Consider the following 15,867-nt stretch of genomic DNA (forward strand, 5'->3'; position numbering starts at 1 on the left):
TGTTTATAGAACTCAGACTAAGAACACAAACATGAACGCTCTGGAAACGTAAAAGACTAGGGAATATATGGGAAGAGTCAAACACAGTTTTAAACAGAACTTACTTCTCTGTTCACAAGCTATCATGATCACCCTAAATTATAGTAACATCAGAGCCTTTATTCAACAGTACTCTCAAAGCCCTGCTTTCATAGACATGGCAGAAATAAGATAAATGCTTTCGTAAGCACCTACCATCTCGAGCTGGTGGGATTGTTGGAGGAGGAGGGGGAGTTGGTGGCTGAGTTGGTGGTTCTGTTGGCTTGATCACTGAAACAAAAATACTGAATTAAAATATTTTACGTATTCAATATTCTTAAATTTGTGAGTTGCAATTAGTAATATCCACTGCAGAGAAATACAATCGATAGACGTTCATTTGGTTGCAACTTATCTGACATGTCCATCTTTAAGAAAATAAACTTCTATTGTTCTTCGTATGCACACAGAGAGATAAGAGAGGCGGTGTTTTAAAATCATTTGTAATTCACCTTTTGTACTCAAAGAACTCTAATCATCCCACCTGGGACTGCAAAATCCTGGCAGGAGGTCAAGAAGTGCCAAGAACCTGGCTGGCAACAATACATGATTGGTGAAAGATTTTGAGACAAGAGAAGGTTAGAATCCAAAAGTTTTAGGATCCCACCCCCATGGAAAATATATCTGTTGCCCAATTCATGCATGAAATCTCACAAATAGGAAACAAAGGAAAACTAGATGCTGCCTGATAGCTCCGTCAATAGAACATGAGACTCTTAATTTCAGGGTCTTGGGTTCAAGCCCCAAGTTGGGCAAAAGATTTCTATAGGGGGACTAGATGACCCTCGGAGTCCCTCCCAACTCTACAATTCTAGGATTCCTTAAAAATACTGCAGTGTTTTTACAAGCTCAAAAATGATAATATCTCCAAGCACAATTACTTTGACCACATTCATTCAATGTACTTTAAATCAACATTACCACCACTGCTACTCTTATTGTTATCTGCCACTTACATGTTCTTTCTCTTGTAGACACCGGAGGCCCCTCAAGGTTTGGAGTCTGAACAAACACAGTAGCATCATACTCTGTGTCTGGTGAAAGGCCAGTGAAACAGTGACTGGTTTCTGTTCCACGCACTGTAATTTCTTGTCCTCTGGATCCTGCAAATAGGTAAAATAATGACTTTTAAATGCTTAGAACGTAGAAGCTTATGAATGCTTGCTGAATGGCTGAAAGCGGAAAACTAAAGTACATATAGCAAAGAAGGGAATGGTTGTGTCAATGGAGTGTTCTGCTTAGCTTCCAGAACTTTTGGAAGAAAGTTTGGAGCATCTGGATTGCAGGCGGGTACAGAACAGTGCCAGGATATGAAAAGGGAAAGGTGTGGAACAACTGATCTCCATAACAACAGAGGAGAAGGATGCTTAGCAGGCAACATGCTTCGAGATTTAAGTTCAATCCTTCCTTTGATCTGCACTAGTGTTTCTTAATGTCCACATGTACCACATTTGTGAAAAATAAAAGGAATGGGGATTAAAAAACAACAAACTTTTCTTGTTTTGTAGTAGAGATACTGTGGGAGTAGCTGTGGTATAGAAATATATATTCATATCCTGCAACAAACAGGAGGGGCATATGTTGTAATGGGAAAGATATATTATCCATACTACTCAGCTACTAAACTCTCAAGGAGCAAAAATTATTTAAATGAAGGACAACTATGGAACAGCCTGAGGCAGAATATGTTGAAAGGAGGGGAACAAGAGGAGCATAACACTTCCTATAAGCAATCAAACACTGGTACTGTTTTATGGAGAGCTACAGGTATTTGCCCCAAGTGTTCCTGCTGCCTCCAGCCTTTCAATGATTAAGATCTCTAACGAGATCATCTGCCGTATCCCTGGTTGGGAACACAACCCATTTATTAAAGTTATCCATCTTCAGAGGAACCTAGGAATGCAAGAAATGACAGTAGGGGTCTGTGAGAGGCACACTGACAGGAGATTCCTTGCTCTTCAAGGTTTAGGTGGAAATGTGTTACAGTCTTCACATTAGTTGCATGCACAACCCAATATATATATATTTACCATCAGCTGGATTTAGCTTCAGTCTGTAAGAAGTAGCTGCCCGATGAGCTGTCCATTTGATGCAGAAAGTGTCCCATCCCACATTATAACTTGTTAAGTCAGTGACATTTAAATACACTGCAAAGCGTGAAAGAAAAATTTCCATGAACTACAATATGAAAGCTAAAAGCAAATTATGAAACTATGACGAATGTCTTTATTCTTAAAATATCACTTATTCTACCACAAGTAATAGGCTATTGAACTCACACTGCAACTAATAGGTACTGTATGTGTACTGGGGAGAGGCAAGAATCACATTTTCTCAGCAACAGCAAGTTGCAGTTTTAGTAATTGGGGTATGTGATTTTATGATAATGAGAAATGTATTTGCATCCCTAACATAAAGCACAAGATAGCAGAATGGTGTTAGGTTCCCACACAGTAACCGAGAACTGCACATTTCCTGAACAATGCCATGTTTCTCTGAAAGCCCAGCATAATCCTCCAACACTACCTGTCCCATGGGGTAGGCATGCTCTAACTGATGGAACCTCCCATTTGAGGTTATTTTTCTCACATCTACTAGCCCAGAAAAGGCTCCTCTGTGTTAATATACAGTGAAACCAAAAGCATGAAAAGTATTCTTACATGTAGTGCCTTGATCGACCAGAGGTGCACTGAGTCCAGAATCATACTGAGCATAAACATTTACATCATAGGAAGTACTAGGAGACAGGTTGTGCAATGTATATGAAGTCACATCTCCAACAAACACCTCCATGGGCTCATTGGTACCTTAAAGGAAAAAATGAATTTTCATTTGTCTTAATGAGAGCAGATCTCCAAGAGCTCAGAGAGAAGACTCATTTTCACATTTATATCAGTCACATTCTCATAGTGTTTAAGTCTTGAAATGAACAAATATTAAATAATGTCAAGTGTACTTGAATATCTTAAGCTCAGCCTTACCAACAGGTTTGTAGACAATTTTGTACCCAAGAACAGGAGATGGTGAAGGATCCCAGGCAACTCTGAACCGTGTGTACCATTCATCTGAAATGCGTATGTTCTGAGGTGAAAGCAACCCAACTGAAGAAGACAAAAATTGAGTATAAAGTTAGAATGGTAGCATAAAATGTTATTTCTATGCCTGTATGACATCTAGCAGACTGAGTTCCTGGCAGATGAATGGATTGGACAGTGATAGTGATTAGATAACCCAAAGTGTTCACAAAGATCCAGGTTATGGCTGTAATTCTGCCATGTCTCTGTGTTGGGACATTCAATCTTTCCCTATGCAGACACACAGCATTTCATGTTGCATGTGCAAATATTTGAGGAATGCTGAGATAGGATCTCAAATGAAGGTCCATTTGGCAAATATCAACCATGGCAACAACTCCTCTACCACCACTTCTGGGTGGGGGGGATAGTTAAGGACCATTTGCACCTCAGTTGTTTGCATATTATTTAACAGCACATCAGATGTACCTGTTTTTCCATTTCCTGTCAACTGTCCACCATCTCCATCTTCATAAACTGCCACAACGGTAATTTTGTAGGGTGTATCTGACTGCAAAGGCTGTAGCAATACATTATTTCTTCTGCCAGGCACTGTTGTCTGGAACATAATGGGAATCGAGTAAATGTTGTAGAACCGTAAATTGCTCAAAGCTGTAGTAGTACAACTTGGAGTTCTACTCCACACTGAACAAGCAGCTATGCTTTTATTCATAGGTTCCATAAGGCCCATTAGCAAGGTTCCACTCACATAAAACACTCCTGCTGAGGAAAGGGATACATAGCATTCTTTTATTCCCCATATCTCTTGAAGCTCCTTGTATAGTTCATATGGGGAGCTTCTGGAACAATTTGGAAGGTGGCACGGGGGAAAATGGAGAGCATCATTTCTGTCATCTCCAGCCTTCACTAGCAGAAGGATCTGATCCTACCATGAATGAAGGGCAGTTCTGGATCCAAACCAATGCATGGGCATCAGGGATAGAAAATATTTTCACTGTAATGTTTATATAGGTGTTTGTGTGTGTGATTAGAAAAGAAAAGAATAGAAATGAAAATAACGTAAAAAGAACACAATAGGAAAAGGATGAGGAGCACATGGATTTATAATAAAGAAACATTTTTTAAATAATAATTTCAGCCCCATCAAAATTAGGCTGCCTAGGGTAATAGATGGGACATTAATTTATGATATTTATATTTTAAAATGCCATTGTAATGTGGATAAAGTGATGTTTGTTACCAATGAGAATTTTTTTAGAGCAGCATCTGGCAACACTCAAGCATATTGCCAAACATGTCTGGCACACGTCCAGGAAACCAAAGCCTTTCTTTCAAGGATAGCCCAACATCCATTTATATGAACAAACTGCATGTGGGGGAAGGTACTACTGTTGTACATGCACATTTAGAGAAAGAATGGCAAAATAGCAACCAGTAGAGAGTGGCGGCAGACCAGAAAACCCCTCGGGATGGTGCAGTGAGCCTCCAATGTGTGTGACAACTACAGTTTCTTTCGGCATGTGAAAATAACAGGACTGTGTAGAAAAATCAGGATACAGCCTGCAACCAGGGGCTGATGCAGGAAGAGAATGCAGAAGTGCAGTAGAACCAACTAGTTCTGTCCTGTACACATATGACTAAGCCCTGCTTATTTCCATACTCAGATCGCTTTCTTAGATCTGCACCTTTGTTAGAAAAACAGCAGATGTGGGAGGAAAATGCATGTTTTAAGGGGACTGGGGAGTTGTGACAGTAAACTATTCACCAGTTTGGAATGCAAAGTGGAAGGGGGGGATTGAATTCACAAACTCTGTTCCTTCATCCCTTCCAACCAGATAATCACACTACCATGGTTGTACTGTGCTGTCTTGACTGGCAGCAGGGAAGGGTAGCAGACAAGCAGCTGATGAGACTATCTGTGGATCAAGTCTAGTAACTGCATTTTGTAAATTGTTTCCTTCAAAATATATTTAAGACAATGGTTTGAAGAAGAAGTGACAACTCTTGTCCTTAACTTTTTGTCTGAATGGAAACAGAATGACAGAGAATGTGAGGACCATATCTCTGCTTCTGGTAAGAAACTAGTGGTCTGAAATAACTCCATCCAATTCAGTAGAACTGGATTACACAAGCATTTGATCTAAAATGTGTAAGACAGAGACAGTCCTGGAAGAAAGTAGGGCTGTATACATACTCCCATTAGTTCTGCATTCTCCATACTCCCAATAGTAGTCTGGGAAGCATTGTACACATGATAGCCAAAGTCCATATATATCCTAAATCTATCCTGTTGTTTCTTATGAAATACTGAGTTTGATACACTCTGCTCCAAATCAGCTTTGATCAGAACTGAGAACAAGACTCAACTTAACTACATTTTAAGACAGTAATATGTACACAGCCCAGATGATAAAAGATGAGAATTATGGAGGGTGAGGGGTGGGAACCATCATAAGTAATATTTAAATGTGATGGTTAAAATGTCCTCTGAATAGTTCATGTTTATTTCTTCATGTTTCTGGGAAGATTTGCCATTAATTTCTCTCCCCTCCCCCAAGTGAGTGAAATTCCCATAGTGAAATGGAGAGCACCATTTCTTTATTGCATGAGCACCATTTTCAGTACAATGTGCTTTCTGTATAATGCCAAGTTGTAGCAAAATATATTATCATTCAGAAGTAAGTAACCATCATGAACAATTAGGTGGTGTTTTTATGGGCTGAACTAAGTTTCCACAGAAGTCAGAAGTCATGCCATCAACCTCCCTATGGGGAAATAATTTGGCTGCGCTGTGCATCTCTAAGAGAATTCTGCAGGCATTCACCGAAGTTGTGCTGCCAAATAAGGAGAAGGAAGTTCACTTGCAAATTATAAAAATCTTGGCAGAACTCCAAACAAACCAAAAGAAAAAAGAAAAAAAGATCAAAGCTGCAGACTGCCAATACCGCTCATAATAGTCAGATACATGATGGTCTTTAGACACAGATGACAATTAAGGTCGCTCTCTATTGATCTCCCCAACTGCACAGAACAGGCTCACAGAAATATATAGCTCCACAAAAGAGGAATGTGTACTGTAAGGCCAGTTAGAAATTGTCAAATGGAAGCAAGATTATACTTAAGATACAATCCAACACAGAGTTCAGCAAACTTAAGTCCATTAGTATCAAAGACCTTGAACATGTCATTGTGTATGCTTAAATCTGCACTGGATTGTACCAAAAAGCTCTGTACAGACAAATGTTGCTCAGAATAAAGTTTACCACTTGCTGCTAAGGAAGTACTAATTCCATTTCAGTAGTCTGGTATCTATGCAAAAATATCGAAAGAAGAGGGAGGAGCTTTGCTACACCATAAGAAACCTGTGCATTTCTTTTTCTAACTAATGAGGAAATGTTTAGAGACAGGAAAGAGTGTACTCTGTCCAAAGGAGGACACATTCTGGGAGAGGGGAATATTCTTGAAAGGGTGTGCCTTTACTGTGGGTGGGCAAGGACTACTGAGCTCAGGCCTGGTGCTCAAAACAGACTCAAAGGTTTGGCATTCTTGAATTCTTTTTCACATCGCTCTGGTGGGTGGATCTTATGGCTTCAGGGGAAAAACAAAAAACAAAGTAGATCCCCCCCTAGTTTTGGTTTTGTAGCACCACTAAAGCCTGTCAAATATCAGAGATATCCCCAGGAAATATGAAATAATGAGTGTAAAGAAAACACCATCTCCAAAGATAGCTATTGTCTGTACACAGACTATACACACTATGGTTTGGTTAATTGCACATGCTCATATTTTTGCAAACAGCAGACAAGTAATGTATTTTTCAATCCATCAATACCTATGGGACAGGAAAATGCAAGCTTACAAAGTAGGACAGAACGATTCAATAGGAATGTGAACATGCAGAATTCCTGATAAACTGACTTCCTATGGAAGCTAAAGCCAAAAATACTTAAACTGAAGTAAATAAGCTGTGATATATTTCTAACATGCCTTCATGAGAACACTTACATATTCATCTATGGGATCTCCAACCGTGGGAGAATATATGATTCTGTATTGCTGCACTGGTCCATCAGCATGTTCCCATTGAACGGAAAGGCTGTTTGTAGTAGGATTAAAGACTCTTATGTTCCTGGGCCCACTGCGAGGCACTAAAAGAAAAAGGAGAGATAAATAAGGGCACGAAATGAAGTGAAATTTGGAAAACTGAAGTCTAGAAAGTAACCCTTCTTCACTGTATGAAGCCGTGCAATAGCTTATCTGCAAGTAAGACCTAATGCAGAAAAGTGACAACTGAACAATACCGGCAGAGCTTGGAGAGAATAATAATTCATAACATACAACTATATCCTAGCAATAAAACATGTGTTTTCTGCTTACATGTCCTTCCCTGTCCAGGACTTGGATCTCCTTCTCCATCAGCATACAAAGCAACAACATTGACAGAATAGGGTGTATCAGGAATCAAACGCTCTAGTAAAATATTGCGGGTGTTGCTTGGTACCACAACCTAAAAAGAAAGCAACACTGAAGTTTAAACTGCTGTTTTCTTTTAAATTTTTAAAAAAATCTGAGCTTGATAGTATGAGAAGAAAGCTTCTTGAGCTCTTCACAAACAATCTTGCTCTTAGACAACTTTCCTTACGCTTGAACGCTTTTTTGTTGTTGCTGCTGTAATTTTTGAATGAACTAGGGGAAGGTTGTTTTTTTAAAAATGAAATCCTTCCCTTAATTTCTCAGACTAAATTAACCAGGGCCAGATTTGAAGTAGCACCCTGGCAAAGTGCCCTCTGGCTGTCCTCTTCTCAAACCAGTGCCCGCCCACCGGTGGACTTATTTGCTGCCTGTTGACAGCAGCAACAAGCAGAGCTGTAATGTGCTTGCCACTTAATTTTCCACAGTACCACAGACCACCACTATGTTGGGGACTTTGTGGCAGGTGCCAGTCTACACAGTAAGCTGTTTTTACACACTATGGTTCTTGTATGGAGCCACCATCATGCAGAAGCATTTCTCGCCATCCTTTATGAGGCAGCTATAATGTATGAAGTTGCCCATTCATAAATCATAGAATCATAGAGTTGTAGAGTTGGAAGGGACAATCATCTAGTCCAACCCCCTACTATGCAAGAATCTTTTTCCCAACATGGGGCTTTAACCACAACCCTGATATTAAGAGACTCATGCTCTATGAACTGAGCTATCCCAGCTGTCATCTATCCCTAACCTGATGACCTCCAGATGTTTTGGACTCCAACTCCCTTCAGCTCCAGAATCAACGGGAGGGCACCAGGTTGGCAAAAAGCAATACAACAGGGTATGTGCTGAATACTGAGAATTTTAAGAGGGAAAATGTATTCTTTAATCATAAATACATGTAAGAGAAAGTTACCCCCAAACATGCAGCAAGTTCAGTGCATGTTATAGGGTGCAGCCAAGCAGTCATCTGAGAGAGTTATTAGGTGGCGAAATTGGTTTGCTTCCCAAAATAAGCTGACTAACTTTCCTCCCAGATTTCAACAAAGGTCGAAAATAAAACTGGCAGTTAGAAATTTAATGTTTTCTAACAAATGATCCTGACCTTGCATTTAACATTTACCTTCTCTGATTTTGATCTACCGATGTTTACAGTTAAATAAAAATATGTGCAGCAAATACAGAATGACATTCAGAGAAGTAGGATGGAATAGGACACTTTACATAGATATTTATTTTTTCACCAGAAATAAATAATAATAATAATAATAAATAAATTTTATTTATATCCCGCCCTCCCCAGCCGAAGCCGGGCTCAGGGTGGCTGACAACAATCAAATAATCAAACAATCAAATAATCTAACATTCTAAAAACATTTCATTATAAAAATTAATTAAAATCAAATTGATGGCAACCGTTAAGCAAAATTCTGTGCAGGTTGCCAGAGGAGGGAGTCAGGCTGCGCTCTGACCAAAGGCCTGGTGGAACAACTCTGTCTTGCAGGCCCTGTGGAAAGATGTCAAGTCCCGCAGCGCCCTGGTCTCTTGTGACAGAGCGTTCCACCAGATTGGAGCCGCAGCCGAGAAAGCCCTGGCTCTAGTTGAGGCCAGCCTAACCTCTCTGTGGCCTGGGCCCTTCAGGATGTTTTTATTTGCAGACCGTAGGTTCCTCTGTGGGGCATACCAGGAGAGGTGGTCCCATAGGTACGAGGGTCCTAGGCCGTATAGGGCTTTAAAGGTTAAAACCAGCACCTTAAACCTGATCCTGTACTCCACCGGGAGCCGGTGCAGCTGGTATAGTACCGGATGAATGTGATCTCGCAGCGAAGACCCCATAAGGAGTCTCGCCGCAGCATTCTGCACCCGCTGGAGTTTCTGGGTCAGTCTCAAGGGCAGCCCCACGTAGAGCGAGTTACAATAATCCAGTCTGGAGGTGACCGTTGCATGGATCACAGTGGCTAGGTCAGGGTGAGAGAGATAAGGGGCCAACTGCTTAGCTTGGCGGAGATGAAAAAATGCCACCTTTGTTATAGCTGTAATCTGCGCCTCCATAGAGAGGGAGGTATCGAAGATTACACCCAAACTCTTAACAGACGGTGCTGGCACTAATTGCACCCCCGCAAGAGATGGGAGTTGCCCCCTCAATCCCATATCGTTCCGTCCCAGCCAGAGGACCTCTGTCTTCGAAGGATTTAACTTCAACCGGCTCCCATGTAACCATCCAGCCACAGCTTCCAGACATCTGGTCAGTGTGTCTGGGGCCGAGTCAGGATGGCCATCCATCAACAGATAGAGTTGGGTGTCATCGGCATACTGATGGCAACCCAGCCCAAAACTCCGGACAAGCTGGGCGAGGGGGCGCATAAAGATGTTAAAAAGCATCGGGGAGAGTATTGCACCCTGAGGCACTCCACACACCAAGGAGTGGCGCGATGACAATTCCCCCCCAAGCGCCACCCTCTGTCCCCGACCAGAGAGAAACGAGCACAGCCATTGAAGGACTGTGCCCTGGATCCCCACGTCGGCAAGGCGGTGGTCCAGGAGTTCATGATCGACCATGTCAAAGGCTGCTGACAGGTCTAGAAGAATCAGCAGCCCCGACCCGCCTCGATCCAGCGGCCTGCGGAGATCATCTGTTAGGGCGACCAGAGTCGTCTCGGTCCCATGACCAGCGCGGAAGCCGGACTGGAATGGATCCAGAGCCGATGTTTCATCCAGAAACCTACCAAGCTGTTCAGCAACCGCTCTTTCAATCACCTTACCCAGGAATAGAAGATTCAAAACCAGGCGGTAATTGGATAGATCTAAGGGATCTAATGATGTTTTCTTTAAGAGCGGGCGCACCACAGCCTCCTTCAGTTCCCCTGGGAATATCCCAGGGGAACTGAAGGAGGCAGTGGTGCGCCCGCTCTGTAGTATGCCTTTATACCCAATAATTCATATATGGAAAGGCCCAGGAGGTTAAATTACTTACAGATTCTGATGGCCGTGTGCCAACCAATGGAGCATAGACAACTCTGTATTGCTGCACTGGTCCTGGTGCAGGTTCCCATTGGACATTAAGGCTGTTTGGTGTTGGGTTGTAAACTTGGATGCCTCTTGCTGTTCCTCTCATTACTGAATCAAAAATAATGTCAGATAGTTTTGGACTAAATAATAACTCCTTAGTTGCAGAGCCAGGTAACAGGAGAGAGTGGCTATAAAATGAATGGACTATTCTAAGAATGCTGATGCCAAGGTGTGGGGAATCAGTGGACTTCAGATGTTGTTGGGATTCCAACTACTATCAGCTCAAACTAGCATGGCCAATGTTCAGGGATGATGGAATCTTGAGTCCAGCAACATCTGGAGGGCTAGAAGTTCTCCAACCCTGTATTGTGATTTGAGGACCCGATCCCCGCTTGGGGAATAAAGACACGTGAACACAGAATGTAAGGTTAATGGGTAAGGTAAAGGCCACAACTTTATTGATTACAGCATGTGAGAAGGTATTGGCTTAGGCATTGGACCACGGAACATTAGACTCCACCCACTCGTAGAGGGGTGAGTCTGAGGAGGGGTTAACCACCAGTAGGGGAAGCCTGTTGATGCTAATCCAACTATAGGCTCTCTTCCTGATGTCACCGAGGGTCATGCCATGGCCCCCCACCACACGGGCATTGGACAGGATCCACGACCGCTGGATTCCTTTAGCGGAATACCCAAAATTGCTGGGGAAGGCGATGGCCACACCTTGCACCCCAAAACACCAACAACACATTCCAATGCCTAACCGCCAAATACCACAAAAGTTGTGATGGTTGCTATGAGGTAGGTGAAAAAAACCAAGAGGCCGGGCCAATTTAGCCAATTGGAAAAAACTCCTACCAGGCCCCCTGGTTAAACAGGGCAACCAACCAGAGGTCCATAGCAAAGTCTCAGGAATAGCTAATCTAAAGGGAGTGGAGGGTGGGTGACTCGAAGAAAATGTGTGTGCAATGGTGGGGATGGCTGGCGCAGCTGCGTTTGAGCAGCAAGCCACGCCCCCGCTGAGCTTCCCTATTGGGTGCCCAACCGGGGAGGGGCGTGGCACGCCAGCCCTGGAGTTGAAGCAGGGGGCGGGGCGCCCCCTGCATGACGCAGGAATCGTCTCCCGATCACAACCCCTTCCCTTCCTGGGAGGAGGAAAGGCTTTTTCTCTTTAACACCGCAGTTAATTGGAAATAAGTTCCAACAAATAAAATTGCATTTACTTCCAAGTAAACATGGATAGGGTTGAGATGTAAAATAGTGTAATCCTATAGATATTTAACCTGGCAGTACTTCCCACTGAACTACACAGACACAAATAAGATTGCATTGAAAACTCATAACATGGTGGCAGAGACCTTATCACTCAGAGGGATCTATATTCATGTTCTTATCCTACTCTGCATTAGAGAATTGCAAAATACCCTTTCACAGGTCCCTGTCCATAGAGGGAAGTGTGTGCAAAAGGGCCTCAAAAGGTTTCATCTTAACTATCTGTACAATAGTATAATATGGTGCAGTTAACTAAGTTAATTAAAATAAGTGGGTTTAAGTAGCTCAGCACTGAATTGTGGCTCAAAGCCCAATGCCTCAATATTTTATGAAGAAGACAAAACAACATAGTGTTACTTACAAGTTTTCCCATTGTCAGATGCTCGCCCTCCATCACCTTCTGGGTAAACAGGAATCACAGTTACTTTGTACTGTGTGTCAGGCTGGAGATTTCTTAGAACTGCATAATTTGTGTTGCCTGGAACAGTTGCCTGTTGGGTTACAAAAGGAAAAAAGGAAGAGGGAATGGTTTTATTGGGCTACTTTCTACCATGTAAGGACTGATCTTCATGTTCAAAGGACAACAAGACGAGCCAGCTTAGCCCCGTGGTTCCATCAACCAACGCATTGCTTGGATCGGGTACTGGCTGGTTTGTGGTGGTGGTGGTGGTTGTTGTTGTTGTTGTTGCTGCTGCTGCTGCTGTTTAAGGACAACAAGACACCTTCCTAGAATTATGAAAGTTCAGCATGCAACAGCAGCAACTCACTAGGTGAGGCGGAATCGCTACCTGGCAGGTGGGTCACTGTTGCTTATTGGAAGGGAGAGGGGCATGGTACTGGGGAGTCTGGTGTGGTGCAAATGCAGAGCAAATCTGGCAGCCCTGCCAGTGTGTCTGCACCACTGTAACCTTTCCCATCTCCTTGCTGGTAAACAAAAGAAATTTACCCACCAAGAGGCTAGAGTAGTAGCTCTGTCCACTCCAGCAAGCTGTTTCCTGCATGCAGGGAAAGGGTTGCTGCATGTTTTAATCTGCCCAGCCAGATGTCAACAAAAAGGGTTGTGCCCTAGCTTTCTCCCTGGCTTGCCATTGCTCTATGCTCATAGAGTAGGAGTCAAACATATGAACTCCTCACCTGTACACTTAAGTAATACAGTCCCAAGAGGGTTGTACCATACACAATTTTCTGAATGGAAAATTCAGCTTTAAGTGGTGCCCCAGCCCAATTATGAAACCACCTCTAGCAAAAAACAGTTGCAAGTCACAGAATCATAGAATCAGGGCAAGTATGAAGTATACAAAAGTAAAAAGGAATACCAGTTCATCTGCACCTCCCGCCACTGGTGCATAAAGCAACTTGTACTGACGAGGGTTCCCTTCAGCATGATCCCATCGAACATTCAATGTGCTGGTGGTTGGATCATAGACTCTGAGGTTTTTCACAGTGTTGAGAGGTTCTGAGATAAACAGAATTCATTGTCAGGCTCAGAGAATCTTACTATTGTGCATCATGTTGCCTTCTTATGTGAGTGGCTGTGCCTAGCCTTGGTCAGTGACAAGTAACACTTTGTCCAAAAACTGCTCTTTGGACTTACAAACACTTGCAAGATTAATCTAGTCTGCCATACTTGAGCACAACGGGAGTTGAAAAATAGGAGATGCAGTTCCTTGCTGCTGCTTTGACTCACAGGGAGGCTTAGGAAGGAAAGAACAGCTATTCATCCTTCCAACCCAACAGTTAGCCTGGCATGCTGCTCAGGGCATGACTGAGTTGCCACTTGTTTTGTGTCTTCACTCTCAAGGGATGGGGCAAATGTGAATTAAAGAGTTGGAAGGAACCCTGGGGATCATCTACTCTAACTGTCCCATATGGGAATCAAACCTGTAACCTTGGCATTATCAGCACCACACTCTAACCAACTGAGCTATCCAGTTGTAAAATACTGATGTAACTCCATAATGCAGATATGGGGATAGAGAGGGAAGGATTTGTCAGTTTCAGTTCTGTTTCTCACTTTTCCCAACTTAAATTCCACATTTTGCAGAAATTTGTGTTCATTTGTTTGTTTGTTTTTAAAAAAACACCCTCATGAAATTCATCAACGTTTTAGTTAAAAATTCTCTTAATAAATAGATTTTATATGCATTTTGATTAATGTACACATTTTTGCAAACAATTATCCCTACTGCATTTTTGTATGTTTTTTTCACTCATGCATTTATTTTTATTCACACTTTCTACAATAGATGCATTTTGGTAAAACAAAAACAAAAATATTGGTTGGAGAACTGCAACGCAAAATTTGGATATATGTGAATTTCAAAGGATGGCTGTTCTCATATTGTTTTGGAAAGGGCCAATTTGATAGTTTAGCCTTTAAATGACAACTGAATTGAATTTCTCCCCCATCCGTAGATGGGGGATTTATTTTCAGGTCCAAGGGCTGCTTTCCCTTGTGGGGAACTCTCCAGTAACAGGCAGGGCTAGAGGCAAAAGTGCAGAAGCAATGGATTTGTGTCTAGTGAGCTACATTCCAGCCATGCAAAAATCAGAGGCTTCAGTAGACACACAAATCTCTATCCCTCCGTTCAGGCAAACGAGAGGAATTAGCACACTGCAAAGACACATTCCAGCCAGGCAAGAACATTTAAGGAAAGCATAGAGCAGAGCCAGTAAGGTACATGGCTTAGGGAATGGCCTAGGGAGAGCCTCAAGGGCTAGATAGAATGCCTGGGGGCCACATTTGTCCCCAAGGCCTGTGGTCATAGTGAAAAGACAGGATTAAAATATGACTAATAAATATTCTTCCCCACTCTCAACAATACAGTGTCCCTTATGACACATACCCTTGAACTATTCCTACCATGTTGCCTTCCACTCTTTGGACTAGTGACTTATCTACTTGTCTCCCACTGTTAAGAAAAAAAATTATTTCTATTCTAGATAACTACGAAGTATAATTTGTCTTAATAAAATTCATCTCTCTTGTTCTAGCCAACCATGTCAACCATGTCAGAACATTCAGAATGTTCCTCTTTCGCATAAAACTAAAGTTTGAAAATTTCAAAAGATAATTGTGGCAAATTAATCAAGAGCACGGTTTTGGGAGAACAGGCTCCATGTGTGCTCCCAGTCTGAGTGATATAGCTGACAGACATTCATCCTTAAGCTTAACAAAAATAACAGAGTATTGGGATGTGAACTCTGCCACCTATTACCAGTGACAACAAGGTCACTGACCAGCAGGTTTCCCTGAAAACTGTGTAAATGCATTCAGCAGTCCAAACCTGGAAAAATAAGTCTGGAAGGTTGCACCACAGATGAGTAAGAATTGTGTGATGATTGTGCAATAAAAAAAAATCATCCAGAAAGACTATCTCTCTCACACTCTCTTTTATACACAAACAAAAAGAAAAGATGCCAAACCTCTAAGACAAGGATTACAGATATTTTCAATATGAAATTATATATAATTATCAATATAAAATCAGACATGAAAAAAGAAGAAGATATTTTCACTTTCAGAGCAAGTTTTGGCATTTCTCAAAAAAAGGGGGGGGGTTGCACACAAAGAAATGAATATCTGTGGGGACTTCAACAAAGGAAAAGCCAAGCCTGCCAACTTTATAAGTGATTTAGCATTACTCTTGCATAATTCTTCACAAATGAGAAAACCAAAGTTGTTTTACTTACTGGTTTTGCCACTGCCTGTCATTCGTCCCCCTTCACCTTCTGCATATATGGATGAAACCGTAACACTATAACGTGTCTCAGGTTGCAGCTTTTGTAGTACAACACTGTTCTGCCTCCCTCCTACTGTGGTCTAAAAAACAATGGAATGAAATGTAAATTGAAGGAGCAGGCAGCTAAATTCCAAAGATGCTGAAAGGATACAGTTTGTATATACTACAAGTATACAAGTTTCTGTTTTCCAAACAATACTGTCTGCCTAAGTCAATATACATTGTTTGACTTTTTCCTTCAGTGGATTAAAGAAAAA

The 15,867-nt window shown here is 42.0% G+C and overlaps 1 protein-coding gene across 10 annotated transcripts in view; it reads right to left on the bottom strand.

Annotated features, from left to right (window-relative positions):
- The window catches only part of COL12A1 (collagen type XII alpha 1 chain), a 115,381-nt gene that overhangs the window by 34,300 nt on the left and 65,214 nt on the right, over positions 1 to 15,867 (bottom strand). For all 10 annotated transcript variants that reach the window (XM_053381281.1, XM_053381282.1, XM_053381278.1 and 7 more), the window contains 12 exons: positions 15,561 to 15,690; positions 13,184 to 13,323; positions 12,229 to 12,358; positions 10,561 to 10,703; positions 7,491 to 7,620; positions 7,119 to 7,261; positions 3,582 to 3,711; positions 3,060 to 3,179; positions 2,739 to 2,885; positions 2,109 to 2,225; positions 1,035 to 1,181; positions 235 to 309 (listed from right to left, as the gene is read on the bottom strand). In XM_053381281.1, coding sequence (XP_053237256.1) covers positions 235 to 309; positions 1,035 to 1,181; positions 2,109 to 2,225; positions 2,739 to 2,885; positions 3,060 to 3,179; positions 3,582 to 3,711; positions 7,119 to 7,261; positions 7,491 to 7,620; positions 10,561 to 10,703; positions 12,229 to 12,358; positions 13,184 to 13,323; positions 15,561 to 15,690 — 1,552 coding nt within the window. The remainder of the gene's footprint in view (positions 1 to 234; positions 310 to 1,034; positions 1,182 to 2,108; positions 2,226 to 2,738; positions 2,886 to 3,059; positions 3,180 to 3,581; positions 3,712 to 7,118; positions 7,262 to 7,490; positions 7,621 to 10,560; positions 10,704 to 12,228; positions 12,359 to 13,183; positions 13,324 to 15,560; positions 15,691 to 15,867) is intronic.

Source organism: Podarcis raffonei, chromosome 3 (genome assembly GCF_027172205.1).
Source record: "Podarcis raffonei isolate rPodRaf1 chromosome 3, rPodRaf1.pri, whole genome shotgun sequence".
Lineage (NCBI taxonomy): Eukaryota > Metazoa > Chordata > Lepidosauria > Squamata > Lacertidae > Podarcis > Podarcis raffonei.